Raw genomic sequence first — 13,036 nt, 5'->3', positions numbered from 1 at the left:
AGTTATGTGAGGGCAGCGCCTATGGGTTTAACTGCCCAGGGGGAGCGCGGCCTCAAGGGACAGAGGGGGGAGGCAGGGACAACATGACATTCCAGGAACGTCATGTTGTAGGAACTACCTGCTTTACATGACATTCCTGGAATATCATTTTGCGGCAAGGGGTTAATGGTATAAATATAGTCTCCTGTTGACTGCCAATTACAGTACCTCCACATATACTTTCATGCAGCTGCACACTCATCTGTACTAACTGTAATAATGCAGCAGCACCCTTTCAATGATCTTTGTCATTTGCTGAGGATCCCTAGCCATGCAATGGGGATTTTTTTCAGCCCATGTATGTCACTTAAATTTATGCAAATTTTTTGAAAAGGTAAGTTAAATGAAATTAACTTAAATTCATGCTACCACGGAGCGCTACATATTCTTGGATTAGCTGCATCTCTTAGACTTTTTTTAAGTTATCGACCCTATTCACCTGGAGAATTTGTATTGTTTAGTTTCACTTTGTATGACTGGCATTTTGTATCGATTATATACAATAACCTCAAAGAATTTGAAACATAGGTATATATTATTTGCTATTAATAGATATAGGGGGAGATTTATCAAACATGGTGTAAAGTGAAACTGGCTCAGATCAGATTCCACCTTTCATTTTCCAAAGAGTCTGTGAGGAATGATAAGTGGAATCTGCTAGGGGCAACTGAGCCAGTTTCACTTTACACCATGTTTTATAAATTTCCCCCGTAATGTTTCACATATTTTATTATATTTTGTTTAGAATTCTAGGAAATTTGCTGTGTATGATGTAGGCATATTCCCCAGCAGTGGGATATAGCTGGTTTCTATAAACCAGTTGTTAAAATGGCAAGCAGTTTATTGAACTAGAGAGGTGATGATTCTATAGCACTGTCGCGAGTCTGGGGCCTCCGATGTTATTTTACTTCCCTAGCGTACTTTTTGGCTTGTAGTCTTCATAGGCTGCTAATCCCCATCTTTTGGCAAAAATTTTAAAAGCCAACCATAAATATTACCTTCTGCTTCTGGTGGCACTAAAATTTTATTAATATACTGCCTTACATGTGCAGTATATATCCAAATGGGATAGCAAGGCTATCTGGACTATAGTGCAATGGGCCACGTAAATTATCTAAATGATCAAAAATGGCGCCTATCCACCTTCAATAACTGTTGACTGAACAATTCTGTGTTCTCCATGGGGAGCAGTAAGCTGACATCAGAACCATGTGGCGGTGGTTTAACAAAGGAGTCAAGCAGTGAAATTCCATCATGCGGACCCTTATCTCCACTGAATACATCTATCAGTAAAAATCTGGATGACCCCTTAAACTTTATCCTAGTGTCCAAACCCTCCAACATCAGTATCTTTAGTTAGGATTAAATAAATAGCAGCAGTAAGTTTACTAATAAGTAGTTAGTTTCCACCTAATATACTTATAATTTATTGAGGCCAGCGTCTTATAGGCCGTCTAAAAAAAAATCCCCTGCCAGTGCATGGGCAAACTGGATTTATGTAGAGGTAGACTTCTCATAAATCTAACAATACGTCCTCACTAGAATCTACATCAGCTCTGATCTGGCACAGATTTAGCCACAATTATATCTGAGTCCAAGCATAAATTGTAATAAATATGGAGGCCATGTGCAAAGCCCTTGAAATCAGGGGTGCTTTAAAAAAAAAAAAAAAATCATAAAATGTTCTGACTTTTTGCCACCTACACCTGGCATATAGCAAGATAAGTAAATAGCATAACCAGCTAAATGCGTTAACCAGATAACCAATAAATAAAGTCTAATGTATAGTCAGTATTTGAGATACTTTAAGAAGCATTATGTGGCACCTGGAAAAAAAAACACCATTTTCTTAAATCTCATTTCAGCTTTTTAACAGAGAATTTGTTATTTTGCTTTGAGTGGAAACATATGAGACCATCAGGGGGCATTTTGTATAAGACAATATTATGCCTTTTTAATGGTGTTTAAATGTTAATAGCTCAGTTGATATTTACCTTGAACTTCCAGACAATATAGCCAAAAAAGTTTAATTATTTATCCACAATGTATTTTTTCTTATGACTGACTATGACATTTTCAATCTTTTCCACAAAACTTTTGTAAACAATAAAGAAACAATTCACATACAAAAGTTTATTTTATTTTATTTTTACAAGCTACTTAAAAAAAAAAAATACAAAAAATTTCAAGGAAAGCTTAAGGGGTTACAGGTAAAAAAAAAAAAAAGTAGTTTTTGTTAAAGTGGTCTAGTTCTTTATTTTGTGGATGTACATCCTGGTTAAGCTTAAAACATTCATTTTTACTTAGTGAGGTTGCAGTACCTGCTACATTTATTCTTTGCTATGTTTTATTGATCACAAGGCAGCATGTTGTAAAGACACCTCTCATTCCCTTAAAGCACTCCAGCGAAAATATTTTTCTTTCAAATCAACTGGTTTTAGAAAGTTACATAGATTTGTAATTTTCTTCTATTTAAAAATCTCAAGTCTTCTTATAGTTCTCAGCTGCTGCATGTCCTGCAGGAAATGGTGTATTCTTTACAGTCTTACACAGTGCTCTATTCTGTCACCTCTGTCCGAGACAGGAACTGTCCAGAGCAGCAGCAAATTCCCATAGAAAACCTCTCCTGCTCTCAGCAGAGAGCAGTGTGTCAGACTGAAAAGAAAACATTTTCTGCAGAACATACAGAAGCTAATAAGTACTGTTAGACTTAAGATTTTTAAATAGAAGTAAATTGCATATTTATATAACTTTCTGAAACCAGTTGTTTTGAAGAAGAAAAAAAACACTGGATAACCCCTTTAATGTCCAAATAACATATATATATATATATATATATATATATATATTACTGACATTTGCTATTTAGTATAGCTGCTGTGCGGCTAAAATGGGCTGTCTTTCTTGGAACGGCTGTAGCGTGGGAGGGAGGCCGTTCCCACATTCCGGTCCAGGCTTTATTGGGTTTTTTAAAAGCCTCTGACTTGGTGCATCAGGTGGAGAGACAACCTGCTGAGAGTGTTTGGGAGTCAGTTGATCCACAGTGAATCTGGCAGGAGCTGGAAAGAGAAGCCCTGCAACAGAGCTGCTACAGACTGCTGGTCTGAATGAGGACATAACTACACTGTGGTGTGTATATGCTTTCTGTTAATGTTCCTGAAAGTTGGTGTTTGAAGCTGGAACGGCTGCTGTAAAAGCCTCATGCTGGACTATTTTTTTTCTGGTTTGTTACCAATAAACATTTTTTTTTTGCATTCAAAGCCTGCTTGTGCCTACCACTTGTGACGCTAATTCCCACAATATGTATCTGTGTAAGTGACAGGGGGATGGTGATATAGGCACGAAGGGCTGGTCAGACATTGTAACATTTCTAGCGGGCAGGGCTAGAGCTCAGAGATTAAATCCAGCCAAGCCTTCTGTGATATCAGAAACTGATACATTGTCTCGGGAAAGAGGGAGGAGCTAGAGAAATGGGGACCAGGCCAAGATTGCAGATGGGGCTCCTAATAGTGTGCATTGAGTGTTGTCTGCCCCCTAAGCACTGTACTGTATGTTAAAGAATGGAGGATTCACCTAAGGGAAACGTTGGGACTTCAACTGTTGCAAAACTACAATTTCCATCATGCCTGCAAAGCCAAAGCTTTAGCTCCAGATAGCTGCTTTTAATCTAACATCTGTACTTGGGTCCGTTCGGCAGGTGATGCAGTTATTGTCCTTAAAAACAACTTGCAGCCCTTTGCCCCTCCATTATTGCTCTCCACCCTCTTCATCATTAGGAATGCCCTGAACCCTGCACATGGACCTTAACGATTCAGCACATGTGCAGTGTTCCGGCAAGTGATGACTAGAAGAACTCCTGCCCAGGGGCTCTCCTTATGAAGAAGAGGGCGGGGAATAAGTTGAAAAGGGTGTTGGAGGCCTAGGGCATAGACATTAAGGGCCACACCAACTTGACACAGGGCTGCAAGTTTAAAACTTGTTTTTTAGGACAATTAGAGGAGGTAAAGTTGTTAAAGAAGATTTAAGGCAGGGACATGCTAGAGTACAGTAAAAAGGACAAGAAAGATAAGAGATTAAGGAGGTAGTGGATACACTGTTACGATCCTTTGAATCAATTACAGAGATACCCCTCTGAAAATAAAATTCTGCAATATACTGTAAACTGATGGTTAGAGTAATCCAGCAGGTTGATGTGGAATAACCTGGCATATTGTATTATCTACCTTCTTTTTACATTTTATACAAATTAAATAAAGATTAATTTAAAAAGAACAATTGCAATAAAAGTAAAATTAAAATAAAATTCTTTATAAGGAAAGATACTCTACTTATCCCAAGACATATTTTTACCTGATCCCTACCATTCTGGAGATCCTTGAAAGCCTTTATGTAGTCACCTAAAAAAATGCCTGTTCATCTCATGAAGCCATGAAGCTACACATGTTCCCTGCATTTCTCATCCATATGAGGATTCACGTGCATCTCTAGAACGACTAAACAGATACTAGTTCTTAATATAAAAGTTTCTTTAGCTATTGCTTAATTCTGTTCATGGTGTGTAGTCAGTATGGCCCTCTATTAAATTCTAATTGTTTACACAGGCTTGAAGAAGAAAAAAGAAAGTTATATGGACTACAAGAAGACCTAAATAAATTTCGAACCTGGTTAGAAGATGCAGAGGAAGTTGCTAATACCCCAGCGGAAAATGGAAATGAGCTTCAGCTAAATGAACTGCTGGGAAAAGTAAAGGTAATGTAATTGATTTCAATTGTAATTGTCAAATGTCCACAATGTTTCCAACTCCAATATTAATATGTTGCAGATTCAAAATCCACACTGTAGGTCAATTTAGGTCAAGCCCTCAGGGTTTTTTTTTTATTACTTTTAAAGTGTAGCATTATGGAGAATAATATAGAGGTTTCTGTGTATACTTTGTGTTTTAGTTGATGTGGCACGCATTGGTTTTAAGCCATCTTGATCAGACTTGTCAAACTCAGGCCCTCCAGCTGTTTTAAAACTACAATTCCCATCATGCCTGGACAGCCAAAGTTAAAGCTTTGGCTGTCCAGGCATGATGGGACTTGTAGTTTAGCAACAGCTGGAGGACCTGAGTTTGACATCCCTGATCTTGATTATTATTATGGATTCCTAATGCCACACATATTTCCAATAAAGACTTTGCCTTTGAAGAAAGAGGGGTTGGAGTCTCCTCACTGCAGTTCAGCTAAACAGACTGTCCTTATAAGACTGCTCGCTGCTGGAGTCCTGCCAGGTGAATTGCTAGGACTCATAAGTGCGTTTTTGTCTATTCACATTATATGCAGTTTTGATGCATTTTTATTATTCAGAGTGTTTTTAGAGAGAGGCTATGTTCACACAACGTTTTGAGTCTAAAATAATGGACGTCATTAAGCAGCCTGGCATTTCCTTAGTGCAATGACCGGTGTTGGTACATTATTCTAGTTTGGGGTTACTAATTGGCCTTTGGTTGTGGCTTAATTGAAAACTTCATTGAATTTAATAGTAAAATTGGAGAAAGAACGGTGACAAAAGAAAAACTGTGTGAACTACTAATAAAAATGTCTGCTGTTTGCAAAAGACGTCCGAAAATAATGATCATGTTCATTATTTTGGCGTCTGCGGCAAAAACGTCTGTTATTCAATACACTGTGTGCATTGGACGTCTGTCTTCCCATTGATTTTAATACATTGCCATTGCAGTCAGATAAATCTCGGCAAAAACTGACATTTTTTAAAATATGAAAATCGGCAGCCTTTTCAATATGAAGTGATTTAACTTATAATTACAACTGAGATGTTATGAAGATTTAACCCATCAAGGACACCATGGATTTAGGGCTTAAGGACAGGGCCAATTTAAATTTTTTAACTTTTGTATAGCTCTTTTATTTTTCCACCTATGGGTCTGTTTGGGGCATTATATTTTGCACCACAATCTCTATTTTGGTAGTATAATGTTTGTAATTTGTTTTTAAAGATATTTAAATTTTTACATTTTTTTCCCCTATTGTAGAATGTAACAAAAAACTGCAATCATGACTATTTTTTGCTTTCTTTCTCGCCGTTCACAGTACGGTAACATTGTTGTTATATTTTACTAGATCGGACAATTATTTATGCTATGATTTATAATATATATTTATATATTTATTTTTATGGGTTTTATTTATAAAATGAGAGGGGAAATTTTTACTGTTATTGGGACAGAATGCTGAAGATAAGCCCTATCTAGGCTTATAAACAATTCTGTTTTCCCTCTAACAGGTCCACTTTAACAACTTGTGTTGAATACAGTGGATTATATCTACTACAATTTAAGGTTAGGTTCACGTGTAGCAAATGGACTCTGGATTTTATGCTGTTTTTCACTTATAATAGAAGAATAATATAAATAAATGCTGGAAAACAGAATTCAATCTGCAACTTATGAGCTTCATGTGGACACCCCCTTAAATGAGTCCTTTCTTGCAAAAACAGCACCACCCCTATCTTGAATTTTTGTATGGTAATACAATTTAGCTCCTTTCACTTCAATGCAACTGAGCTTCAAAACCACACTCAAACTGAGGACAAGAGTGCACTGTTTCTGTGAGACCAACTTAACTGTTGAACCAAGGAAGCACAGTTTTTTTTCCTACCATATCATGAAGGGAATACAAATTTGATATATACGCCCTTTTCCTTGGTCCAAATCATGATGCAGCACTCGCGTGTTTAGCGTCTATTAGAAAGCTCATCCCAATTTCTCCATAAACCTAACATATAGTGTGTTTTGATTTTCCAGGTAAAGATAGAAGAGCTTCTACCACAAAAGGAGGTTTTGAAACAATTAAATGAAACTGGAGGAACAGCAATAGAAAGTACTACAATAGCTCCTGAAGAAAAGCGAAAAATCGAGGTTGGCCTCAAGGAGGCTAACCAGCGTTGGATAAAGGTAAGTATTACACGTCAAAATGTATCAGGTTTATGTTTTTGATAAAATACATTTGTCATCCCACCTTATGTACATTTGGGCCAGTTTCACATGCAGTGAAATAAGCTGTTGTGCTCTGTAGTGTCATTTCCTATGAATCTACATTCTCGCAGTGGCTCGGAGTAGATTCATTGGAAACGGCACTAGAGAGAATCAAAGGGGATTTCATTGTGGAACTCGCAGCTTGAAACCCCCTGCGATACAGAATGTGTAAAACTAGCCCTTAAGGGGTTTTCCAGTCAAAATGGACTATTTTAATAGGCTTTCAGTTTGTGGAGACATGTGTTAAGCAATTGCACCAGTTTGTTTGTGTCATTTTGGTATGCAAATAATTTTTTGCATCCTAAAAAGGGATGTGTTTAACCCTGTCCCCCATTACACATTCTAGGCCTTAATCCCCAAGTCATTTTTTAATTTTTTCACAACGGATATAACCTTTTCATTTTTTCATTGGCATAGCCATATGAGAGTTGTTGTTTTTATCGTCAACATTTTAGAATACGCATGACTTTTAATTTTTTTCTATATATATATATTTTTTTTTTGGGGGGGGGGGGTGTTAACAAAATAATAAAATCACTGTAATTTTTATAATTTTTTTTTAGGCATTTATTTTGCAGGATAAATAATAAAAGATGTTATTATTTAGGTAATAACGGATGCGGTGATACAATGCACTAGTAATCTAATGCAGTGTATAATATTTGTGATTTACTTTTATTAAAAAAAAATCTCAAGTCTTCCCATACTTATTAGCTACTATATGTCCTGCAGGAAGTGTAGTTTTATTTTCAGTCTGACACAGTGCTCTCTGCTGACATCTCTGGCCGAGAAAGGAACTGTCCAGAGCAGGAGAGGTTTTCAATGGGGATTCATGGAAAACTGAGACAGAGTTCCTGTCTTGGCCGGAGAGGTCAGCAGAGAGTGCTGTGTCAGACTTAAAATAAAACATTTCCTGCAGGACATATAGTAGCTAATAAGTATGGAAAGACTTGAGATTTTTAATAGAAGTAAATTACAAATCTAACTTTCTGAAATCAGTGTATCTGAAAGAAAAAGACTTTTGCTAGATAACCCCTTTAATTTAGCATGTCTGCAATATGCTGACAGGCAATGTATTTGGCCATACTGCAACACGGCCAGGTACACAGGCATCCAAAACACAGAGGTCCAGAGCAAGTACCCTTAATGACCACTGTAAAAAAGGCTGTCATTAAGAGGTTAAGTCATATTATATGTGACTTTTTAACCCTTAGAGGACCGGGGCAATTTCAATTTTTGCGTTTTAGTTTTTTCCTGCTTAAAAGGCCATAGCATTTTTTCACCTAGAAACCCACATGGGCCCTTATTTTTTGCGCCACTAATTGTACTTCGCAATGAAAGGCTGAATTTTTTCATAAAGTACACTGAGAAACCAGAAAAAAGTTCAATGTGTGGTGAGGTTGAAAAAAAAATGCATTTCTTTTATTTGGAGGGTATTTATTTTTACGCCGTTCACTCTGGGGTAAAACTGAATTGTTATATATGTTACTCAAGTCGTTACAATTACAACAATATGTAACATGTATTACTTTTATATTATGTGATGGCTTATTAAAAAATTCAAACCATTTTTTAACAAATATATGTTCCTTAAAATCGCTCTATTCCCATGCTTATAACTCTTTTATCCTTTGGTCTATGGGGCTGTGTTAGGTGTCATTTTTTGCGCCATGGTGTGTTCTTTCTATTGGTACCTTGATTGCGCATATCTGACTTTTTGACATATGTGACTCTAGATTTGACGCAATTTTGCACTGTGCGAGATCAGGAATGTGATAAATTAATAGCTCCGGCATTTACGCACACGGCAATACCAAACATGTTTGTTTATTTATTTATTATTTATAACATGGGAAAAGGGGGGTGATTCAAACTTTTATTAGGGGAGGGAGCTTTTTATTAACAACAACACCCCCCCCCCTGGGGGAATTCTAGTATAAGTACACTGATCTCTCATTGAGATCTATGCTGTATAGTAATACAGCATAGATCAGTGAGATATTATTATTTTTATTATTATTATTTATTTATAGAGCGCACTTAATTCCAGAGCGCTATACAGGCGACAGGGGTAACAAACAAGAACATTACAAGATCAAAACACATTACATGAAGGCAAATGGCAGAATGATACATGGGGAAGAGGACCCTGGCCGCGAGAGCCGGAAGCAACCGAGTGCTGAGGCGGGATGAGCGGCATTACGGCGCAGACCCCGGCCCGAGCCGGATGTGTGGATCCACCCCACTAGACACCGGGGAACGGCTGCATAAGGTAATCAGATGCAGCTGTCATCTTTGACAGCTGCATCCGATTACCTAATTAGCGGGCACCGCTCTGAACACCCGTAGGCGGCCCTTGTTGTACAGTTACGCCCAGGGTCGTCTAGGGGTTAAAAGTCACAAAATGTTTTTACAACTCCATTTAATAGGTGGCAAAAAAAAATCAACATGACGACAAGGGCATAAAAAAATGTGCAAAACTCATCAGACATCATATGATAAATTTTGCACAGTTAGAATTGGCTTGAAGAATGATGAATACACTTGTGAATTGCCAAAATAGATCATGAACAGGTCTCCAAAGGGATTTATAAACATCTGATGAGGTTAACGTATAGAAAATCTGATCAAGAACATAACACATAATTGGGAATCATGACATACTTTATTCTCCCATCTTTTAGCCCTAGTTTTATGAGAAAGTGCTCTAGCTTCCACTGTGGTACAGTTCTACTAATAGCTCTACTGGCAGAATTACAACTATATTGTCCACCTATATAACACCTCACTACCACCACTACTGGCTATGCAATGATTAGGCCATGTTCACACAACGTAAGTTCCGTATTAATAACGGCCGTTGTTGCAACGGCCGTGATTGGTACGGAACTTACGTTGTGCTGCAGGCCGAGGGAATCCCGACCGGAGTGTATACACATGGTATACAATCCGGCCAGGATCCCTAGCGGCACCTTAGAAAACTGACAAGTCAGTTTTCTGTGGCCGCTATTCATTGAATAGCGGCCGCAGAAAACCCTGTCAGTGCACACTATGGAGCGAGGGGCTCCGGCCGCACGCTCCATAGTGTGCAGTGGAGAGTTCTGACGCGGTCGGGCACAGATGTGCCCGCATCAGAACTCTGCGGTGCTAAAGATCATCCGGCCATTTAGCCGGTCACGGAACGGCCGGTCTCATACTAAGTGTGCACATAGCCTTATTGTTGATGTTAGTATAACAATCTTGCTGATAGAGTAGGAGTGCATTTTTTGTTTTTTTAATTTTTTACTAGGGTTTGTTTGACTACATGCTGTCAGGTAACAGTCCAGATGCCTTGATCACTAATAATAGTGGCATCTAGAGAGATAAATTGCAAAGATTGGACAAATGTAAGTTACAGTGGGCACCTGCTGCATATCGATCAGGCATAGCTCGTAAGCCCACTCCACATTTCGTGGACGCACTAATCATATACAATATACATGATTATGGAGGAAGGAGTTAAAGTTCTTCTCTACTCATCCAATATCTTATAACTTATGATATGTATAACTTTAGTTTATTTCGTTTATGTGTAACTTTAAGTCTCTAGAATTTAAAAAAAGTGCTATGCTGTTTATTAGGCAGGTTTCAGAGTCATTAATTTAAAGACCTGAATTACTGCAGCCCTTCATTTTCTTCCCGCTGAGAGATAGGTACAGTAGATAGATAGAACTAAAATGAATCTATTACTCAAACAGGGAATTACTGAAGCATCAGAGCTAATTCAAGAAATATATATCATATAAGAGTCTCTCCTTAAAAGTGTTTTAAGTGTTTTTTTCCCCTCTGTGCTGACCATGTCAATGTACTAACAGCACGAGGGGATAGGAAAAGTGGGGGAAGAATAATAAGAGCTAAAAGACTTGTAGAGGTAGTGACCAATGATAAAGCTGCAGCTCCACTCTATCTGTATAATACAAACAATGATAATAATTCTGTCTAGAGGTCTGCAACACAATAGGCTACCCAGAAGACTTCACAAAGATAATACAAACAAGGATCTAAGAGTACAGTAATGTTTTTATTATATACTGGTGGTATGCTTCAAACCAAGACATAGTGCTGAAATACGTAGCATAGAGAGCGGCACTGACACACAATACATAGAAGGATCATCATAGCACTTGCTTATCTTTTCAGGTTGATGCATTTTAGATTGTGATCAATAGGATCTTTAGGCAGTGCTGTGTCTGTGATCATGGAGACATGGGTCTTTAGTTCAAAGTATCATAAGGGAAACTTCAATACATATCAATGTCTCTACCAATGGTATCTTTGCTACACAACACCACAAAATTCTAAGCAAATATGACTCTTGTACAGTAAAATGCATTTGGCAGACCTGTATCCATCATGACTCGAATTTCCTGAGCTAATGGACGTTTACTAAAATTATGTGGCTATATCTTGCAGGTTATTTACTTGCTATTTACTAGGCAATTCAATTACTGTTAAAGTTACAGTCCTACTTTTTTTTTTTACTCCCTAAAAAATTAATCAGCTTGGCTTCTCGTCCAGAAGGACATTTCACTAATGTCAGCTTGCAAGCTTTATCTACTTGACTAATGATTTCTCTGTAATTACTTCTTAAACTATAGAGTAAACTTAGGGTAACAACTTTATTTTCCCCAACTAAATAATACATTTAAGTGGCTCAAAGAGAAGCTTTGACATCTACAAATACAGAAGAAAAAATTCAATGAAATTCTAATTGACTTATTTGCTTTTAATGTCCTGGGCTGCAATCAGCTTCCTCCTAAGTTTATTATCTTCAATCATCTTCTAAAGATCATGTTTTTACAGATATACTCTTTGAACATAATTTAATATAATCATCAATAGCTTTTTTTTTTTGTAAACATGTACAAAGTATTTACAGTAAGAAACATGACACAGCTTACATACTTTATTATAATAAAGTCAGAAATGACGATCCTTATTGATCTATTGACCGGTCTTCCCTTTAACTAATGTAATATTAAGCCTTGATTATATTTGGTAGTGTTGGGACTTTATGGTTAGATAAATGGGTACTTACTTATAGGATGTGCCAAGCATTAGTAGAAGCACAATAGATACAAAACTAAATCAAGCAATAATTTATAATAGTCCTTAGATACTAACTGGTTTGTGAAAAAGTTAAAGAAATCACATATTTCCTCCTACCTATCCCTCTGTTGAATCTCAGGGGTCCAGACCTTCTTGTTACTTTTACTTCTTTCTACTTCTATAACAGTGCAGTATAACATTGACAGTGCTTTTCTCTGGGACTATGGGTGTATCTAGGGGTTCAGCCTGGGGGGGGGAGTGAGTCCCATAAGGAAACTTAAGTAGATGACAATGCTTTCCGAAAAGTAAAGGGTATTTTCTCCTACATTATTCATAGTGTACAGGGACTGAGAAAAGACTTTATACATCTCACACATATATAACCATATAAAAATTAAAGGGGTTATCCAGCTTAGCAAAAACATACAGTAGCTGCCTTTTTCCAGAAACAGCATCACTCTCCTCCAAAGCTTGGATGTGGTAGTGCAGCTCAGTTCCACTAAAAGAGAACTGAACCAAATTGTGATACCACAAACAACATAGAGGAAGCTATGGCGCTTATTCTGTTTTCTAATTAGCCATCCATCCATTATTCTATCTCTTTATCTCATATCTATCTGTCTAATATCTATTGGGCAGCATGAGGACTACACCATAGCCAAATACCAAATTGGCAACATCCGAAGGGTTTTCCAATACCAATAGAGTAAATGTGTAGTACAAATGCTGGGTAATAACAAATAGTCCCATGCAATTTAAGGCAACTATACTAAATAACCTATATACAAAAAAAGCCAGACTACTGCAACATAACTAAATGGAATAATTACTTTATTCATTTATAGAAACAATACAAGACAATACATTAGAAAT

At 37.2% G+C, this 13,036-nt stretch overlaps 1 protein-coding gene across 12 annotated transcripts in view; it reads left to right on the top strand.

Moving 5' to 3' along the window:
- DMD (dystrophin) overlaps positions 1 to 13,036 on the top strand; it is a 1,858,252-nt gene that overhangs the window by 1,152,134 nt on the left and 693,082 nt on the right. For all 12 annotated transcript variants that reach the window (XM_069970999.1, XM_069971008.1, XM_069971005.1 and 9 more), the window contains 2 exons: positions 4,641 to 4,788; positions 6,845 to 6,994. In XM_069970999.1, the coding sequence (XP_069827100.1) occupies positions 4,641 to 4,788; positions 6,845 to 6,994 (298 nt within the window). The remainder of the gene's footprint in view (positions 1 to 4,640; positions 4,789 to 6,844; positions 6,995 to 13,036) is intronic.

This window comes from Dendropsophus ebraccatus, chromosome 5, assembly GCF_027789765.1.
Source record: "Dendropsophus ebraccatus isolate aDenEbr1 chromosome 5, aDenEbr1.pat, whole genome shotgun sequence".
In the NCBI taxonomy this organism is placed as follows: domain Eukaryota; kingdom Metazoa; phylum Chordata; class Amphibia; order Anura; family Hylidae; genus Dendropsophus; species Dendropsophus ebraccatus.
Note: the sequence above shows the minus strand (reverse complement) of the source record. Positions and strands in the feature narration are given on the sequence as shown.